This window comes from Trypanosoma rangeli (assembly GCF_003719475.1).
Source record: "Trypanosoma rangeli strain AM80 chromosome Unknown Tra_15.4_contig_00036, whole genome shotgun sequence".
Lineage (NCBI taxonomy): Eukaryota > Euglenozoa > Kinetoplastea > Trypanosomatida > Trypanosomatidae > Trypanosoma > Trypanosoma rangeli.
This window is the reverse complement of record NW_021705780.1, coordinates 41,414-60,451: the sequence shown is the minus strand read 5'-3', so window position 1 is coordinate 60,451 and position 19,038 is coordinate 41,414. Positions and strand designations below refer to the sequence as shown.

The window sequence follows — 19,038 nt, the reverse complement described above, 5'->3', positions numbered from 1 at the left end:
CGGAGTAAGAGCAGCACGAAACGGGAGGAAAAAACACGCAAGCGCCGAATCAAATACTTAAACCAAACATTCTACATCTGACCTGTCGAAAACATCTGTAAACAACAACTACGCAGAGAGAAGGCAAAAAAAAAAAAATGAGAGGGTGGAGGAAAATGGCAGATCTTCGTTACAACGCAGTAGTGCCCCATAAAATAGCAGCAAACGAACTAACATGTGCGCACGCACACACACACACACAGAGGTGTCCCCGTTTTGTTTGTGTGTTTGTTTCTGGTGCGTCACATCTACCAAAAAAACACCCAAAAAATGGTATAGCACACGACCAAAGTAGGTGGTATGTACCTCAGCCACTGACTCCGCTCCCTCTCAAGCTGGGCGAATTCCTCTGCGAGCAAGGTTTCCTCTGGTTTCTTTGCCGTGTCCGTCCCCCTCATTTTTGCAGCCTCTATGGGCGCAGGCTGTAATCCTAGAAATGCGTCCTTCACTACTTGAGACGACTGCACCTCCTCCCCCACGCCGTCCTCAATTAATTCTCGCAGCTCGTTCCACTGCTCCATGGAGAGGGTGGCTGCACCCCTTTCCGTGGGTGTAAAGATCCACTGATACAGCAGTGCGGGGTGCCGCTGCGACTCTACCTGCACCACCACACCTTCTGGTCTTTGCGCGACCTTCGGTAGAAGTGAGCATATGGCGCTATACACGTCTCGGCCACACGAAAAAAGTGGGGCAAACGTCACGTGCACACACAGCATGTCCTCCCTTTGTCCCTCTTTCTTGCCCAGCTGTACCGCATAAAGATTATCGACTACAGTCCAGATGTCATTGTGCTCCAGAACAGTGGTGCTAGTACTGTCTACAACGACGCTATGCTTCGCGTCCGCAGCACCGGATCGAACTATAAACGGGAATAGGTTCAAGGGGCAATTAAAGTAGCACGCCATTGTGACAAACACGGGTCTTGTTTCAAGTAAAATCACAGCCAGCGTCTTTCCTGATTGCAGGAGTTGGCACTGCACCTTCCCCCCCTTACTGCACGTCACGGCAAAAAGCGCGGAGACATGCGCATGGTTCTTGATGGAGCGCCGTAGACCCACGAGTTCCTTGGCACCATCGCCAGAGAGCAAGACGCCCAAGACACCGATGCCGCACGGGAGAACCTGCTCCAAGCACTCTACCTGCTCCACGACCACATCAATGTCGGCACACGGAATCACATCGAAAACAATGCAGCGGGTCTGCTCTCGACGCTCGCCGCTCCCAGCGACGCTCCGTTGGCCCACCAGAATGAGGGTGTTTCGCATGTCGGACGACGGCAGAACATCCGCGGCCAATACTACAGAGATATCCATGAGAAAACAACACAATAACCTTTTTCTCCTTACATCACTCAACGCCAACGGCGCCAAAAAAAAAGGAGGGAGGCGAAAACGGGAGTGCTTCGACGCTTGCCTGCATCATCGATTCCAAGCATTGCAGCGAGTTTTCCCTACCTTTTCTGCCGCCCAGTGCATCCCACCGGTGCCGCCCCCTCACGACAGACGCACTCAAAAACAAACAGAAAAAATATCAAAGTCAAAAAATAATAATAATAATTAAAAGTAAAGATTGCGGATGTGTGTGTAAACATCGAACACAAAATGAAACGCAAAGTGTTTGTCACTTTTTTTTTTGTTATTGTACAATTGTCACTGTTCTTCTGTCGTGTGTGGGTATGTTTGCTACGCGTCGCAACTCTCAAGCCATCCACGGCCACACGTACATTGCGGATGCCTTCACTGTGTGCAGCCCCGCCACAGCCGCACCTCCAACCATGAAGTCCGCGCATGCCGCCAACATCACCGTATCACGACAACTATAACAGATACACGTATATCAGATACAAAACAAGACTGTGTCAAGCCCTGGCACAAACAAGTAAACGAGAAAGCCTCTCTTAACTAAGGAAATGTTGCGTCTGGGTGAGACTCCGTACCCTCGTAACAGAAAGCACAAGAACAAAATCACAGTTGGGTACAGTGTGCTTGGCATTTCCTACTCAAGCATCACCAAGCGTTCAAACACAAGCAAAAGAATTCAAAATGAAGACGTCAGGAGCCCCAGGCTTGCATTGCAAACCCACAAAGTGGCAGTATTTACAATGCTCCACAATCGCCAGTCTCTCCTCCATATGGAGAGACACTAGAGAAAAAGAGAAAAGCAACTGCTCTCGCGCTGCCCATCAAGGCGGTATTCGTTGGAAACAAACATCAATTTATACACAAAAAAAAAAAAAGATTTAGCATGAAGCACCAGCATGTTCTTCGTGGACAGATACAGTTGCACATTCCCTTCACAAGTTTATGGGCACCCACAATGAAGAAGGATACAAAAGAGGGACAAAGCAAGAAAAACAATAAAAAAAAAAAACGGTGTTGAAGCAAAAAGTGCCAGTACATTACAGACGAGAAAACAAAGGGAGAAAACGGTCGTACAAAACAGTTGCCGTTGGACTTCCTTCTTTTCTCCACTCCCCTTCTCACCCTCCGAGAGACACTTATATAACAACCTTGGCCCACCACTTGAAACGGAAGTAAAAAAAATAACTTCCAATACACAACGCTGCACAAGCTCATCTCTCACCAGAAAGCGCTCCTTGCCCTTTGCTCTTCTGCATTCGTGGTCAATCAACGCAAAAACTAAATCCACTTCCTTTTCGTCTTCACCTCCCGTCCACAACTTCTTTTTTTTTATTATTATTGTCTGTTAATTTGATTGCCTCCTTTGAGCACGCTGCTGGTGTCGTGTTCTTTGTCACACCTCATATCCCTTTTGTTTGCTTTCTCGTTGGCACAAATAAAAAAGACTTCTTCGTGTTTCCTTGTAGGAGAAAAAAAAAACATACTAATACTGAGCAGTCGGTAGCAATAAGATCACAGGTGACCACGTGCGCAAGGAGGGAAACGACTGGTGATGAAAAAGTGAATGGGTAAATTGTCCAAACGATCCAATCTTGTTAGGTAACTTTCGACCCTTTCACAGCGCCGTTTAGTGTATTTTCGAGAGTGTCTTCCATCGTGTCGAGCCCCGTAATTTTGAGCGATACTGTGCTGTCGGCTGCAGAGTTGCGACTTCGCTCCCGGACGTTAGGTAATGCAGGGCGTAATATTCCTTTCGTAGCCGTGTTTCTTTTGAAAACGGATGCATTAAGGTTTTCGTCCACCTTTTCTTGCACCTTCATTGCTTTTCTACAAGTTTCGTTCTTGTGGACGAAGAGGAAGCCATCAAGTCTGTTCCCTCTCGCACGACGCAGTTTATGGGCCTCGTGTGTCGCACGCAACGCTGCTTTTCCGTCGCTAGTCGCCTTCGCCACGACTCTGGGATCTATGACAAAATATGGCATTTCACTCGCTACGGACCCCGGCAACAAGGCAAAGCTAGGAAAAGTATTCAACTTTTTGTGTGACCCGTTGAGACGATTTTGTCGAGTGTCACGGCCCCCAGTCGGCAAAAATAGTAACATAGCATCTTTTCCACCTCGGTGACGATCTAATGAGCGTTCTTCCTTCAGCTGTGCGCTAATACCAGTCTTTACGTGGGTTAATTCCAAGGCATCCTCCCCTTTAGCTATTTCGTTCCATACCGCATCCTGAACTAACAAGTACTCCAATCCACGCGACTTTTGACAGGCCGATACATAAGAGTGTCTTTTTATTATTATTCGCTGGCTTATCGTCCTTCGCGTTCGCAGCATCGGTAGGACTTTGTTGTTCCCCCGAAAGTTTACGAAAATTTTGCGTGGCATTCAAGGAGACATGTGTCGCGTGATCTTCTTCCACGATGGCGTCCGCAACTTCATCAAGGATCAATAATAATAATAATAATAATAATAAAATGTAACTGCAAGGGGCATCCCTTCTTGAATGTCAATGCCGTGTGTTCCTGCGTCCGCGGGATTCTTTTGAAGGCTTGTTCTGGAATGCTTCAGAAGCTGCTTAGGTCTTCAACGCCTCTACAACACCTTCTATATCATTCATATCTACAACGTCCGCAAAAGCAATCAAACTATGGTAGCTAGTGCGCTGGCATTGCCTCATTGCACGTTCCTGCTTTTTTTTTTTTTGAGCTGATGAGCAATTTCAACCTGCACAGATCGAGCATTTCCTGGTGCACCAAGGTAAAACGCCAGTTACTGAAGAAAAGCCCAAATTCCTTCGGGACAACTGTATCCACCTCGGCCGTCGAGCTGTCTTACTCACTTATTCTTGACACCATCAATTAAAACTTCTGAATCCATATACTCTGTCTCTACATTTTCCTCATTAAACACCTCCCGAATCTCGCTGATTACGAGGGTTTAATGGCATGCACTCCCCTTGCACTTTCTACGCGTCGATTTCTCTTCTTTACCAAAAGCAGCCTCCTTTCGAAGAGGGATATTGGTCTTAGGGAATAGTAATAAATCCGCTCTTTTCCCTTTATCCACGTTGCGAGAGCCCACACACACAAGCCTCCATGAAAGCTATTACCCCCAAAACGTTACCTACAATTATTAACATACTTTCAGTCATCTTCTTCTTACTGGAAGGACAAGAACCCATGTAAGCATCCTTGGATGGCACTTGCATCTTACCATAGCTACCAATCATAACAACCTCTGCGCACCGAGCTCCCACAAGGGTTTTTCTTTGGGCTTGTTGATGACATGGCTTCTTCTTCAACTTTATTCAGCAAGGCATAGTTTTTCGCCTACTCCATAGCCTGCTTCTTGACTTTATTACAACTGTACTCTCCAAAGTTTTAGCCTTAACCGTTTTCAACCTGGTCTCCAATATAAATTGCTACTTGTTTTAGTGTTTTCAGTTCCTCTTCAAAACTTGGATCATCCCACTCAAAATTTTCAAACTCTCAAGCATCAACTTGAGCATTGGGGTCCCTCGAAAGTCTCAGCAAATTGTTAATAACAATCGCGTTAAGTTGTTTTTCTTTCTCATCCTAGATTGCCCCAACCTCACGTTCTAATTCATCCGCCTCAAGGCTTTCTTCCTGAGGACTTTAAGCCACTGCCCGGTCACGATTACTTTGGATCGTTACAACAAGAGGCGCATGTGAAAAACTCAAATCTCTATTAATCCCCTGAGATTCGTCAACAGAACAAACCACTGCCTTGGAGTTATATTGGACTTTTGATGGAACACCATTAACAACAAAAAAACGCAAAAGGAGCATACTCCATACTACTTGTCAAGTTACAAGTCCGATATGGATTCCGACACCTCATTGCCCATCATTTCCAATTTGACTTGAGAGACATTCCCACACAACTGTTTGCACTACGCATAAGTCAAGTGACAGGGAATGCACACACCTATTCACTTAATAATGAAGATCAGATAAGCTCCTCACCATAAAAATAATCCGTTTTAGTTTGACACTGATTAAGATAGTTCATTTAATTCATAAACATTGCTTCCCCTCTCAGGGAATCCAAAAGGGCATAACAAACTAACTGAAGCACGTTTACATAACTCTTGAGGAGCAAAACAGTTTCTGTTTGATTATTGAGAGACCCCCCCCCCTCCCTCCAAAATAACTCAAAAAAAAATATTGACAAAAAATATATTTATATGTGTACCCCGCAATATTCAAAAAAGAAAAACGTATAGATATGGCTACATAAACCACGGAGCCGTCTAGTCAGTACATTCATGTTAGTATTATATAAGTACTATATATATATCTCAGACTCTTGTTTCTAAGATGAAACAAAATGATAAATTTTTTTTGGACCCAACAAGATGTACAAATAACCCAGTTAAACTTTGCATCCTCATATTATCAATTTTCATATATGTATATATATATAACAGCACAGTCACAAATTCAATACCGACTCAAGAGCCGCAGGAGTCTGCAGCTGGCCCCAGCAGGGCCATAGACCAGACTATACTTGAACAGTTTTACTTCAAAGTGGAAAATTTAAATTGAAAATATGTAGAAGAGAAAAATGTGAATTATTCCCTAGAAAGCTCATATATACCTACAAACAATGAAAGGTAAAATGACAATTCAGCCTTTTCGTTAATATTGCAAGCAGCCATAGACTACTCATGCAGAAAAAAAACATAAATACAACAGTTTGTGGTTAAGGGTCATTTATGTTTTCTTTTTTTTTCCAATGTGTCTTCGCCACTTACAGAAACCATTCCACCAAAGATGCCGGTCAAAGTGATCACGGTGTGGCCACTATATATCTAAGATTCTATCTAAAACTGTTTTACAGTGTATACGAAAAAAAAAAAAAGAAAAACACAATAATAATAAGAATAATATATTGATAAAACAAAATAAAAAGGTGACCTCATGATTTACATGAAAAATACACGAGAAAAAAAAATGATTTGAGCCATACAACCGTCAATTTATTAATTTGTGTTGTCTTTCCCTCAAAAATACAGTTTTGCCAAATCACCAAATATTTCCTTCTTTCTCCCCCGCCTCTTCGTTTGTTTTTGTTGTTGCTTACAACCTCTAATAGGAGTGCGTTACGAAGAGCAAAATGGACCAAAAATAATCTTTTTTGGGGGTATTTGTTAGCTCCTTCTAGAAATAAAATGACCCGACAACCAACGTTTCATAACGATTTTAGTAGTTAAATATGTTCAGAAAGCTACTGCACACATACTTCGTTACAAGATGATATTATACCGTCTACTTCGCCATTGGATTTTGGGAAATATACTCAACTGCATCAGAAACGGATTGAATCTTCTCAGCATCATGGTCAGGAATATCTAGAATAAATTCCTGCTCGATAGCAAAAACCACTTCAACAACATCCAAAGAGTTGAGTCCGAGATCATTAACAAAATGGGACTCTGGAGTAACCTTCGATGCATCAACCTTTTCAAAGTTTTTCACTACCTCCAATACACGGGTCAAAACATCATCCCTGTTGAGCAAATACTGGCCTGTTCGGGTTGCCTCGTCACCACCACCGTGACCCTCAGTGTGAAATCGCGCTGAAATAGCCAAGGGAATGGAAACACCCGATAGATAAGGTTTATTTGCCGCAGTAAAAGCCTGGTATCTCGTAGAGAGGACACCAAACGCGCCAACCCGAGAGAAAAATTTGCGAATAAGCTGTGTGCGTTGCATTATAATCCCTTTTTTTCTATTCTCTTCAAACCACAAAAAGAAAAAAAATCCTTAATAATACAGAAAAAGAAGAACGAAAAAACAAACAGAATTTCAGGGCATATTCCTTCTCAGTTCGTTACTATCATCTATTTTTTTTTTTTTTTTTTTTTTTTTTTCTTAAAAAACGGCGCAATGACAACGCTACCCCTGCAACAACATACGAATAATGAGAAATCAGTAAACACTCGGGGGGAGGGGGACACACTGACAACAAAAAACACCCACAAAGAAACCGACACCACGTCCCAAAAACAGAAAAAAACGGCCACACACCTGCGCGAATGACGCGGGACCAGCCCGACACAGAGCAACAACTCAGAGGAGCTAGCGCGGGCGGCACCCACTAGCATTGCAAAAGAGCGCCAACAAGTAGGGCGCGGGGGGGCGCACCGCCGCCCTATTAGCTTTGGCCCATTTTGGTTTTGGTTTTTGTGCGCTGTTGTTTTTTTTATTTTTGCGCGCTGGCGTAAGCCCCGGGATCAAAAGAGGGGGCGTTGCGTTTTTTTTTACTTTTTTCTCGTCCCCGGGCTGTGGCGGCGGGGCGGGGCGCAGCATCTGTTTTCGTTTTTTTTTTTTTAATGTCTTTTTCATCCGCCATTTTTTCTACTTCTTCATGGTTGCCTGTGTTTGCGACAAGTGTTGGGTGACATCATGCTATTCGTTTTTTTTTATTACATATATCTTGGTAAGGGATGGAAGTGTGTCGTTATTTTATTTTGTTTATGGTGTTTGATGCTTTTCCATCTCAACTGATTTTTTATTGTTTTTCTTTTGTCTTTAACGATTGCTAAAGTAAAAACATCATCTTCTTTCGTCTCATCTTTTTTGTGGTCAAATACAAACAACCGTAGAAGCGGACTGCTTTCTTTGTTTGCTCGGCATCATGAACATTAATGCTGGTATGCAAACTCCTGTAAGGCCAACGTTGTGCTCTGAAAGAAGCGTTCACATTGAGAATACATGTTCTAACAAAAAAAGATGGTGCAACAATTCCGCAGGCCGTCGACCTTGTCAGAATTCTCCCGAATTGTTAAGGCGGAACGCACAACGAGAAAAACAAATTTCATACGGTTTTGTAACTGAAGGGTACTCCAACATGATAAAATTGGTACAGAGTGACCCATTGTTAAAAAGTGGTGGTATTCTTCCACTTTCACCGCCTGATGTGAATAAGGGCAGTAAGCGTACGTGGGATGTGTCGCTGCGAAAATGGCGTCGGGCGTTGCACATGTTCGACAATGTTTTTATAGAAGGTCAAGATGCATCGTCAAATACATTGGAATCTGTTATAGAAGAGCAAAGGCTTCAGTGGGTGAGTCCACTTTTCATAAAAGAGGCAAAAGAAAATCGTATACGCCTTTCGGAGGGAAAAATACGCGAGGCACAAAACTCAGCATATGTTCCAAAGAGACTTCCGGTGGAAGAAAGCTTGAAAATTATACTTCGCAGTGAAGATTGTTACGAACCGGTAACTAATGTGGTGCCTCCATCCGCTTCTTCACTTATAAGAGGGAATGACATATCTCCCCTGGATGCAGGTATCAAAATATATCTTGCACCTTCTGCACATAACCAGCAAAATGTTACCCCTCAAAAACCTGAAGCATTATTTTATCCGGATGTGCCTCAGCGTCTCTTCTTTAACGCTGTCACACCAGCTCGTGTTGACACATCACCGAGCAGCACACAAAATTTTTCACCGTTGGGTCTAGGTTGTCAGGTCAATCCTGGATACAACGCCTCTTTGTTGAATCCATCTCCAGAATTACCTTATGATTCTACTCAAGTTGAGTTTGTTGGTAACTCGCAGCAAAAGTTAATCTTGCGGAGCGGTAGTGCTTTTCAGCCAACGGTGCATCCATGGAATTCTATTTTTGCCGCCCCTGCATGTGCCTCTCAAAGTTCGAATGTGCCCGGCGTTTATTCAGGTTCGAATAGACTACGAACACCTGTGACGGTTCCTCGACGGGTTACTCTACTTCGGGGCCGTCAGGAGGATAGAAAGCTCGGAGATAGTGAAATTTTTCGACAAAGCCTTTCTCCGAGCAATAATGCGGTATTTTCTTCCACCAATACAAAAATTCAGGGGACTTCCCCAGTTGTGTCAACCGAGAGGATTGCTGGAAATACACAAATAATTGGAAATGCCAATGAGAATGAGCGTTCAATCATAGATTTGGTTTCTCAGAAATTGTTTTCTGAGGAATAAAGCAAAATATTGTTAATTTTTATTAATAGATGCTTTCTCCATGTATTTGGATATATATATATATATATATATGCCGTTTTTATTGTCTTAGATTGTTATGGAGTGATCGTGATACATAGACTACCTTTGTTTTTGGTTCTTGATAAATTTTTTATAGATATAGAATTTTAAAGCTGTTTTTTTTTGTGTTTTGATGTCCAATATTATATTGAACGGAGGGGATTCGAAGCTTATTTTATTGTCTTCCATCACCTTCACGGATAATAACAACAATAATAAAATGGAATATATATGGATGATTTCACATGGCGATCTCTTGTCTTTGACTCTCCTGTTTGCGTCTGGTCATACTAGAAGGGAATGTCTAGCAGGATTGAACTTCTTCTTTTGGCGGTGGAAAAGGATGATGTTGAGTGTCTTACTAGAAATCTAACAAAACAAAATGTTAACTTTGTTGATACGGAAAGACGCATGACCTTGCTTATATGGGCTGTCGCTTTTCGAAGGCATTCTATTGTTGAGCTGTTGCTTGGTCTTGGGGCATCAATGTATCCCTGTGACATTTTTCAATTTAATGTATTTCATCACGCAGCATGGTGTTCTGATGTAAAAATGCTGGAAATATTACTTTACCTTCCATCCAGTTCTGGAAGTGCTTATGCATGTTCAAGTGGCTCGGGCGTTTTGCGTTCAACAAGTCGGCAATTCAGACCTGGGTCTAGGGCACTCGTCGATCTCCCCCATCCATATACTGGACGCACACCTCTAATGCTTGCTGCCATTCGAGGGGATGCCAGCACGGTTGATTTTTTGATTAGGGAGGCTGGTTCCTCACTTACCTTGACGGATTTTAGGGGAAACACGGCGATGGATCTTGCCGCTCGTTGTGGACATAAAGCTGTTGTAAACATTTTTTTGTCTAGAGGAGATGATAATGCAGACCTTGTTTTTGAAGGAACTAGACGTCAAGCTGAAGCAAACTGTGAAGAAGCCACTACAGTACGGCAGTTGGAAGTTCAAAAAGACCTAAGTATTCTCTTATGTAGTGAGTGGCTTCCACAGTCCTTTGTGGCTCTTTCATGAAAAACAGGAAATAGTTCATTCCTGAATGTTTTTTTATGTGATGTTTTTTTTTTCATTTATGTCTTGACATCGAGGGTAGGCACGTTGATAGAGATGTTTTTTTTTTTGTGTTTGTCTTCAAAAAAAAAAATAAATAAATAAATACGGGTTTGAAGCACATCTTTTTTTTTTGCTTTGCTTTGCTTTATTCAAACTCTTGTTTTTGCGGACTGAGCTTAGTATTCCTTAGAGAAGGTATTTTTTTTTTCCTGTGGGGACGATAGATGTGTCATCTGCCAAAGCAAATGGACACATACGATGACACAATGGGTGATTTCGAGGCTGATACAGTGATTAATTCCTTTCTCAAACCAAATTCTACACATAATTTGGTATTGCCTTCTCTTGAGACAGTGGCTCCATTGCAAGCGAATGCCATACCTCCCCCCTGGGTTGGACAAACCCTTTCAAAGAAAGTGCATGAGAGAGGCCAACCTAGGAATATGAATTGTCAGGTGGTGGATGCAATGGAAGAGGATTCAGCCACAGGAAAATCCGAAAACTGTTGTCGTTGTCATGCTATCGGGCCAAAAAATGAGGAAAATACAAATGCTTCATTGGCCACTGAGTCTTTGATCATTCCTGGTAAGCTTGAAGACACAATAATTAGTACATCGATGGATGTTAAAATGCTACAACAGATCCGTTCCTGTCTTTTGAAACCTCTTTTGTCCCAGGGCCAGTCAGAAGATGAATTTGAGGAGAATTATAAAAATACGTTACTGCATCTTGTTGAGGATAAAATATATATTTATGGCTTTTACGAGCGCATGAAGCATGCTAAAACAGTTGGTGTAAAAAGGTCAGTTTGTCGAAAGCGTGGAAATGTATGGGAAGACGCACACAGGTCAAAAAAACATTGTAGTTCAGGAGTTTTTGAGGAAAATTCCAGTTCGGGGGCTATGTCCTTTTCCTTCCCTAGCTGGGAACATGATACTGGGAAAATAAGTGTTGAGGTGGAAAAATTGTTCTCGCAGAATTTGCATTCAGCCCCTTTATTAGCACCAAACGAAAAACAAAGTTTTTCGAGGTATGCGCTGAGTAGTGGAAAATTGAGGAAGGAATGTGCCGATCCATATCAGTTTTTTACAGCGAGACTACATGAGCGTCGCCAAAGCTTAGAAGAATGGCTTTCTGCTGGGGAAAATAATGAGTATTAAAAGAGAAAAAACTTGTAAGATGCTAATAGTGAAACTTGCGTTTTTTTTTATTTGCTTAAACCTTTTTTTCTCTATCTAGTTGCAATATATATATATATATTCCCGTTTCCTTTTTTTTTTGTTTTGGTGGAAAACCACTGAGGGTGGTATTTCCCAGAAACCATAAAGAAAACAAAAACTAATGAAGGCAACATATAAGCAATGAATGGACTGCTTCGTTTGCATCGTCTCTTACACCGTCAAGCCTCGGCCGAGTGTCGAAGAAAGGCTCTTGAAGTCTTAGATAGAGTATTTACAAATATTGTTACATACCCTTCATCAGAGAAGTACAGACGAATTAATATGGCTTCAGTGATGTGGGAACGCTATGTTGCTTCGTCCTTTTATTTATTTCAGTTTCTTGAGTGGTTAGAGTCTTTGGGCTTTGTCCACGATGCTGAACATTCGGTTTTGCAGTTTGGTGGTGACGAGTTAAATGGTGTTATTGGGGCGAGGGAAGAGGTGCGTATTCTTTGTGAGGCGTACCTGGTTCCGTGCTCCAAAGAAGATAATAAGGGTAGCGTGGAAGGGAAGCAATTGTTATCACTTTTGCGATTTATTGCTGGACTTACAGATAATGGAGGTTTAGGAAGTGACGTACCCCTTCAAGCTAAAGATGCACAGCAAGCTTGTATTAATAGTGAAACGTGGGATAATGTAAAATCTCTCTTATATGTGGCGGTTTTGAGTCGTGTATGTGCAGAGCGAGGAGGAGTGGATTTTGGTTCACAGACGGCTTCTCAACCTCCACTTACTTTACGTAGGTCTTGGGCGTGGTCGTCGCTGATTGAGGCAGCTTGTGAGGTGTCACTTTCTCAGATGGAGGATGATTTTTCTGTGGTTGAGGCGGAACTGTTTGATTCCTACGAGCACATCAATTACGGTGCTTCAGATATTACTGACTCCTTAAAGGAGAGTGTTCGAAGGCGAGTTGCTGAAAAGCATAAAAATGATTTTTCTTCTTCAGATCAAAAGTTTGCACATGTTCATGCAGAGGTTAATTACGTCGCAACCCGTCTTATAGCCGACATTGCCTCCTGCATGGAGCAAGTGGCTGTGCTAGAAGAGACACAGGGTATGGTGCGAAGAGACCGTTTGGAAGCGCACAAACTTTTAAATAAGTTTAGGGAGGATGCCGACATTGGGTATTTACATTCGCTTAAAGAGGAGTGGAGGGAGCGGCTGGAGGCCGCTAAAGAAAAGCATGGTAAACCGTTTGTTTACCTTCAGACCTCTGCATCTGAGTCATATGCAAGGTGACCTATAAGATTCAAGTGGGAAGGTCTTGTATTGATTACTTCTTTCATTCCTGTGGGGTTGTGTGTTATGTATTTTTTCTTTTTTGTGGTTTTCCCTGCTGGTCATTGCATGTTTACCTCTGTATTGTTATTATTGTTTCACCATTCTGCCCAAGTGTGGGTGTGAAGGTGGCGTGGTCGCGTGTTTCTGTGTGAAGAACTAAAAGAAAGTGGGGGGAAGCCAATAAAGGTGAAAATAAAGCACAAAGCGACTGCAGGCAGCCTATACTTAGATTTACACAATAGGGAAAATATTAGAACTGTGGGAAAACAGGATATCGAATGCCGCGGGAAATTATTACTCTTCAGGCAGGGCAATGCGGCAATCAGGTCGGGTCTGAGTTTTGGCGGCTACTGTGCGCTGAACATGGTATTCGTCATGATGGTATTGTGGAACCCTTTGCAAGTGCTGGCGACGATCGAAAAGACGTCTTTTTTTACCAGGCAGACGACGATCACTACATTCCTCGTGCACTTCTTATTGACTTGGAGCCACGTGTGATCAATGCCATTCAACGCGGAAGCATGCATCGTCTCTTTAACCCAGAAAATGTTTACATCCACGCGGAGGGAGGTGGTGCCGGAAATAACTGGGCACATGGGTATGAATTGGGTGATACTGTGCAAGATACACTGTTTGACATGATTGAGCGTGAGGCTGAGAACAGCGACAGCCTGGAGGGCTTTGTGCTTACGCATAGCATCGCCGGTGGCACAGGCAGTGGCATGGGAAGCTACCTGCTTGAGCACCTCAACGACCGGTTTCCAAAGAAACTCATTCAGACATATAGTGTTTTTCCAAATCAGTCGCGTGGTGGAGACAGCGATGTCATTGTCCAGCCGTATAACAGTTTGTTAGCAATCAAACGACTTACGCTGCATGCCGATTGCGTCGTTGTTTTGGATAACACAGCTCTGAATCGCATTGCCACAGACAACCTACATATTTCATCACCCACAGTTGAACAGATGAATGGATTAGTGAGCACCGTTATGGCAGCCTCTACTGCAACGTTACGCTATCCCGGGTATATGAATAATGACCTCATGAGTATGCTGGCTTCGTTGATTCCCACCCCACGTTGCCACTTTATATGTACCGGATACACACCCACCACGCTGGACACTTCAAATATTCAGTCTTCTGTACAGAAGACCTCTGTACACGACGTCATGCGACGGCTTTTGATGCCCAAGAACATGATGGTTTCAACTTCCATGAAAAGTGGCTGCTACATCTCCTTGCTGAACCTCATTCAAGGCGATGTCGACCCGGCGCAGGTACACCGTTCACTTGAGCGTATCCGTGAGCGTTCGCCTAACTTCATCCCATGGGGACCTGCGTCTATTCAGGTGATTCTGTCAAGGAAGTCGCCTTACTTAGACACACGGCATCGTGTGAGTGGACTTGTGATGGCAAATCACACCAGCATAAATTCTCTCTTCCAGCGAACACTTAAGCAGTTTGACTTGCTCTTTAACCGTGGTGTCTTCCTGGAGCAGTATAAGCGATACGGTCCCATGAAGGAGAATCTCGACGAATTTAAGCACTCCAGGGAGGTTCTGGAGAGCCTGGTGAGTGAGTACAAGGCTTGCGAGAGCTCTGATTACATCCGCAACTTTTAGTTGTGTGTGTGTGTGTGGTTGGGAAGGGAAGACAAAAAAGAAAAAGTAAAAAAAAAAGGCGAGGGTGCTGAAAGGCGTTCATTTGACAAGGGAGTGCGGGGTTTAGTTGATAAAGACCCTTGCGTTGCCCCGTCATTTTTGTTTTTGTTTTATTTATTTTGGAGAATGGTGCGGATTGTCCGTTGGTTTCGATCTACTTTTTTGCTTTCCTCTTTTGGCTTGTTCTTAAGGGTTCCCTTGATGCCGCGATGCTTCAGCAGGAGCTGACAGACTCAATTGGGCAATTAGAGTCGGACCTGCTGGCTTTAGATAGAGACGCGTCTGGATCCATCCCGTGCAGGGATTTTGCAAGGGTGCTGCTCCGCAATGGCGGGTCGCGAGAGCAGGTGGAGGCGCTCACTGAGCAGTTTTCGACGGAGGGAAGAGAGTGTGTCCGCTACGCAGCTCTGCTCGACAGTGTGCGTCAATTGGCGGACGGCATGACCTCGCCGCCGTTGGCGCGGTGCAATGATAGCGGCTCGGCCCCCCGCTCTGCCTTCCTCCTTTCAGATACGAGCGACACGTTGAGGGGCGCGGGGTCGACCGGGTTTTTGCATACGAGATCGCGGGCCTCTGCCACCCGTCCGATGCCGGTGCGGGAGGGGAACCCTAGAAGGAATAACCCGCGTCACGGCGCATTCGTCTCGGCTGGCGACGACAAGGGACCTGAGAGGTTTTACTCCTCACGTGCATCCACCAGCGTGTACAAACGGACCGGATTGTTAGCACAGCAGTCCGCGGCAACTCATCGCTTTGCCATTTCGCGGCACAGATCCACTGGTTCAGCGGCGAATAGACAGGAACATAGATCCCCGCCTGTTACGGGCAGTGGCTCAAGGGCGGACAACTTTGTAGAGCGTGTCGTGGGGCGTGCCTCCTCTCCGTCGTACTGCACGTCTTCTGTGGAGCGGATGCTGCAGACGGCGAGGGAGTGTGCTTTTTCGGGGAGTTTCTCCTCACTGGCGTCGGGGGGCGTGAACGAATCGGCGTCGCACGGGACGTTGAGTAAGAGGAAAGGCTGTGAAGTCCGGCAGCCATCAAACAGGGAGATAACAGGTGTGGGGAATGCGAGGCAGATTGGGGTTGAAGGAGCAACAGTCAAACAACCGAACACGGGGGCAAAAATGATTAGAAATAGTACACGCCGATCCTTGTTTCAGGACACATACTTGGGCGGCACTGTCCCGCCACAGGACATATCGAGAGTAAGCCATGGAACTTTCAGTTCATGGCTGGCTGGTCGAGGTGAGTTGATTTCGCTTCGGGAGATATTCCGTGTCATGGACACAGACCAGGATGGTATTCTCTCGCTGCAAGAGGTGTGGAACTCGTTTTCCCACCGTGGCATTGGCATTTCACTTCTGGAACTAGATGCCCTTGCAGATTCCTTGGAGCTGGACGTTTCTCGTGCGTCCGATGTTTCTAGTGTTAATGCCGGTGTTAGTGGTGACCGCGTATTAAACGTGGCTGACTTCTGCATGCTCGTGTCACGCATGCGCTCCAGCCTCATTGAGCGTATTCGCCGTGCGGAGCTTTGGACCGCGGTTGCCCAGGAGTGCTCGCCCCCACCGGTTCCACCAGCAGAGCATGCTATAGACAGCGGCAGTGAGGGGCCTGAGGAGCATTGTCGTCAGGGCGCAGAGAACGTCGCGGCAATGCGGCGCAATCAGTTGCCATTGATGAAGCCAGCGTTGTACGACTTAACGTCGGCGTCTCAGTCGCCACTGTCGCCCCCGTCGCCGTCTTCACCGCCTGCTGAAGTGGTATACGGCCCCAAACAGCAGGTGTTGTTGCACACGGACGTCAATAGCTTCAGCCCTCCACCGAGTGTGCACACAAGCGTGGCTGTCCACCAGGTGGTGGGGTCTAGTTCGGCCAGCACCCCGCTGGGGCGCGGCACGGTAGCTGCGGCAGCGGAGCATCAACACCTTTCTGGCTCCCCTATCTCCGTTTCCCCCTCACCTGAAATGGAGGAACCGTTCAGAGCGCGTATGACACCCACGCCTGGTGCAACAATACCGTCACCCCCTCGTCGCTCAAATACCGTCAGGGCATCGGAAGTAACCCCCTGGCTGGACAGGCAGCAGGACTCTGTTTTGGTGACCGCCTCAATGTCGCAGAGCCCACATCCGTACGACCTGCCGATAGAACGCGGGCTTAAACAGGAAATTAAACTGAGTTTGCCACAGCCGTACTCACATGCTGCTGTGGACCGTGCTGGAGTGCGACTGACGGGCATTCAGGGTGTGCAGCCCGCTCCATCCACGACATGCACCAGAAACGCCGGCAAGGCGACAGGCTTGGTTAATAACGACTACGCAATGCTTCACAATGAAATAATTGCGCGACAAAAGCAACGCATGGAAGAAGACGAGTTTCTTAGACAACTGGAACAAGAGTTTCAGGAGAAGTACGGCAATCTTATAAGTGAGGGGAGCGTTGAGCGGACGGAAGAGGAGGAGGAGCGTTCACCGCCCCCGGTGAATCACCAGGTCGAGACCAGCGAGACGAGGCCGTCAAACGCAATCATGCATGGTGCGGCAATGAACACTCCCAGAGAGGCAAGGAGGACGCGATCTGCTTCTTTGTCTGTGGGTAATGAATTCTCTCCGGGTGGAGGAGCGTCAGATGACAGCCGTGTGGGTGGAAGTTTGCTAAGACCGACCGCTTCCTCGCGGGCGCATGCGCAGGATAAGAAATTTGTATACTGTCCACCCAGGCGTGCTGCATCGTTGAGCCATGTTCGGGGCGCACTTATTTGGAAGACGGGCACGCAGGTGAGGGATGGAAACACCTTCGTAGACCCCACGCTTAGGAGACGAAGCCTCAGCGGCGGAGAGGAGCCCGTTTCCATGCGTGCACGGCGCCACACCGTTGACAGGAAACGTCAACAGCAGCAGAGGTCACATGCTGCAAGCCCCGCCGTTGCCCATACGACTATGTTTCGCGGTGAAAAAGGGAAACTAGTACAGGGCGGAGACACACGGAGTGGGCGGCTGTTACCCTTACCCAGAAACGGTGTATCTGCATTGATGCATCACCATCACTCCGGCGGTGCGGCGGATAGGCCCTTGTCGGGTCTCTTGGGCAGGGAAGGGCCTGGTGTGGTGCGCGTTTCGCTTGTTGCTTCCTCAGGAGGCGGCGGGAGCACCTCTGGGGTCTCTTCGGAAGTAGCACGGAGCACCTCTGAGGGTGCGGACGCGCGTGCACAGAGACACAATCCGCCAATGCCTGGGATTCCACCACGCCCACCAACCCACACGAGTGCGTTGGAAGACGATGCGGGCGGTGCCAACGAGGCCCACCCTCTGGAGCTGCCGCAGGAGATTTCGGTAAAACTCTACGGGAGATGCTCTCAGCTGCTTTCACTTTGCACAAACTATGATCGATTACATGACGGGTATGTATCGCCCAAGGAACTTGGCCGCGCTCTTTACACGGTTGCACCGAACTTGACGGAGGGTGAAATTAACGCGTTGGTGCGTGTGGGGATCGCCAATGGGGGCGATGGAGCCCGTTGTCATTACACTTCGCTTGTTGGTACACTTGTGGTGCAGGAAAGCTATGTGGGTCTCCGCGATGGAGCCGCGTCCGATGACGAGACTCCCACAAAGGCAAAAACCAAAGTATCGCCGAAGGGGCCGTGCCGCGCCGTAGCAGCGTTGCCTGCCTCAGAACCACTGATGAACCCTGCCACCCCACGCGTCACGTCTCGGCATGTCGTGGAGAATACCGAGGAAGTCACACTTGAGGAGCGTGTACGGAAGGGGCGACTGAAAATGAGACGACTGTTGCGCGAGGAGCTGCTTGGCGCCTGCGATGGCGATTACCATCGACTGCGTGAGGCCTTCTTCGCTTACGACGACATTCGCACCGGCTTCCTTGAGGAGAAGGTCTTGCGAAAGTGTCTTGTGGAGCTGTTTCGCACCGCGCAACGGGTCATACCTTCCTGGGTGATGGATCGCTGCATTCGAATGTGTCGCACACCGTTTGAGCGCGAGATGAGTGCCACCACCCATGACGACAGTGACGCCAATGATGGCATGAGTGTACCCAAAGGGAGAAAAACGGTTGCTGCCGCGGTAATGGTACCTCCACCCGAATCTCCTGAGGAAGCGGCTGCACGGTGCCGCGTGCACGGCATCCCAAAGTTGTTGTGGAGTGTCTTGTGCGATTATCGCTATATGCTGGAGGAGTTGCGTCTATAGAACGGTGGTGGGGTGGTGTATATTTCATCTATTGTCTGTGTTATATATATATATTATAAGTGTGGTGAAGGCATTGTAGGCAGATACGTGCATGCAGGAGTGTTATTGGTATGTGTGTGTGCGCGTGTGAAGAAACAACCCCAAGGCGAGTGGCGACT

The 19,038-nt window shown here is 46.2% G+C and overlaps 9 protein-coding genes across 9 annotated transcripts, besides 9 other annotated features; 6 read left to right on the top strand and 3 right to left on the bottom strand.

Annotated features, from left to right (window-relative positions):
* Positions 1-221: 221 nt before the first annotated feature.
* Positions 222-241: a microsatellite.
* Positions 242-287: 46 nt separating this feature from the next.
* Positions 288-1,352, bottom strand: TraAM80_01743 (putative protein kinase-like protein; the record flags this gene model as incomplete). The annotated part of the gene is made up of 1 exon (XM_029378774.1): positions 288-1,352. The coding sequence occupies one exon, from the start codon at positions 1,350-1,352 to the stop codon at positions 288-290; it is 1,065 nt and encodes a 354-aa protein (XP_029241392.1).
* Positions 1,353-2,385: 1,033 nt separating this feature from the next.
* Positions 2,386-2,409: a microsatellite.
* A 586-nt stretch (positions 2,410-2,995) lies between these two features.
* Positions 2,996-3,733, bottom strand: TraAM80_01742 (putative axoneme central apparatus protein; the record flags this gene model as incomplete). Its single annotated transcript, XM_029378773.1, has 1 exon — positions 2,996-3,733. The coding sequence occupies one exon, from the start codon at positions 3,731-3,733 to the stop codon at positions 2,996-2,998; it is 738 nt and encodes a 245-aa protein (XP_029241391.1).
* Positions 3,734-3,846: 113 nt separating this feature from the next.
* Positions 3,847-3,872: a microsatellite.
* A 1,954-nt stretch (positions 3,873-5,826) lies between these two features.
* Positions 5,827-5,845: a microsatellite.
* A 425-nt stretch (positions 5,846-6,270) lies between these two features.
* Positions 6,271-6,333: a microsatellite.
* Positions 6,334-6,690: 357 nt separating this feature from the next.
* Positions 6,691-7,137, bottom strand: TraAM80_01741 (acyl carrier protein, mitochondrial precursor; the record flags this gene model as incomplete). Its single annotated transcript, XM_029378772.1, has 1 exon — positions 6,691-7,137. The coding sequence occupies one exon, from the start codon at positions 7,135-7,137 to the stop codon at positions 6,691-6,693; it is 447 nt and encodes a 148-aa protein (XP_029241390.1).
* A 131-nt stretch (positions 7,138-7,268) lies between these two features.
* Positions 7,269-7,298: a microsatellite.
* Positions 7,299-8,062: 764 nt separating this feature from the next.
* Positions 8,063-9,388, top strand: TraAM80_01740 (uncharacterized protein; the record flags this gene model as incomplete). Its single annotated transcript, XM_029378771.1, has 1 exon — positions 8,063-9,388. The coding sequence occupies one exon, from the start codon at positions 8,063-8,065 to the stop codon at positions 9,386-9,388; it is 1,326 nt and encodes a 441-aa protein (XP_029241389.1).
* A 50-nt stretch (positions 9,389-9,438) lies between these two features.
* Positions 9,439-9,460: a microsatellite.
* A 288-nt stretch (positions 9,461-9,748) lies between these two features.
* TraAM80_01739 (putative ankyrin repeat protein) lies at positions 9,749-10,471 on the top strand (the record flags this gene model as incomplete). The annotated part of the gene is made up of 1 exon (XM_029378770.1): positions 9,749-10,471. The coding sequence occupies one exon, from the start codon at positions 9,749-9,751 to the stop codon at positions 10,469-10,471; it is 723 nt and encodes a 240-aa protein (XP_029241388.1).
* A 119-nt stretch (positions 10,472-10,590) lies between these two features.
* Positions 10,591-10,615: a microsatellite.
* A 140-nt stretch (positions 10,616-10,755) lies between these two features.
* TraAM80_01738 (uncharacterized protein) lies at positions 10,756-11,670 on the top strand (the record flags this gene model as incomplete). The annotated part of the gene is made up of 1 exon (XM_029378769.1): positions 10,756-11,670. One exon carries the CDS (start codon positions 10,756-10,758, stop codon positions 11,668-11,670), a length of 915 nt encoding a protein of 304 aa, XP_029241387.1.
* A 201-nt stretch (positions 11,671-11,871) lies between these two features.
* On the top strand, positions 11,872-12,969 carry TraAM80_01737 (uncharacterized protein; the record flags this gene model as incomplete). Its single annotated transcript, XM_029378768.1, has 1 exon — positions 11,872-12,969. The coding sequence occupies one exon, from the start codon at positions 11,872-11,874 to the stop codon at positions 12,967-12,969; it is 1,098 nt and encodes a 365-aa protein (XP_029241386.1).
* Positions 12,970-13,289: 320 nt separating this feature from the next.
* TraAM80_01736 (gamma-tubulin) lies at positions 13,290-14,633 on the top strand (the record flags this gene model as incomplete). The annotated part of the gene is made up of 1 exon (XM_029378767.1): positions 13,290-14,633. The coding sequence occupies one exon, from the start codon at positions 13,290-13,292 to the stop codon at positions 14,631-14,633; it is 1,344 nt and encodes a 447-aa protein (XP_029241385.1).
* Positions 14,634-14,666: 33 nt separating this feature from the next.
* Positions 14,667-14,690: a microsatellite.
* A 191-nt stretch (positions 14,691-14,881) lies between these two features.
* TraAM80_01735 (calmodulin) lies at positions 14,882-18,880 on the top strand (the record flags this gene model as incomplete). The annotated part of the gene is made up of 1 exon (XM_029378766.1): positions 14,882-18,880. One exon carries the CDS (start codon positions 14,882-14,884, stop codon positions 18,878-18,880), a length of 3,999 nt encoding a protein of 1,332 aa, XP_029241384.1.
* Positions 18,881-19,038: the final 158 nt, after the last annotated feature.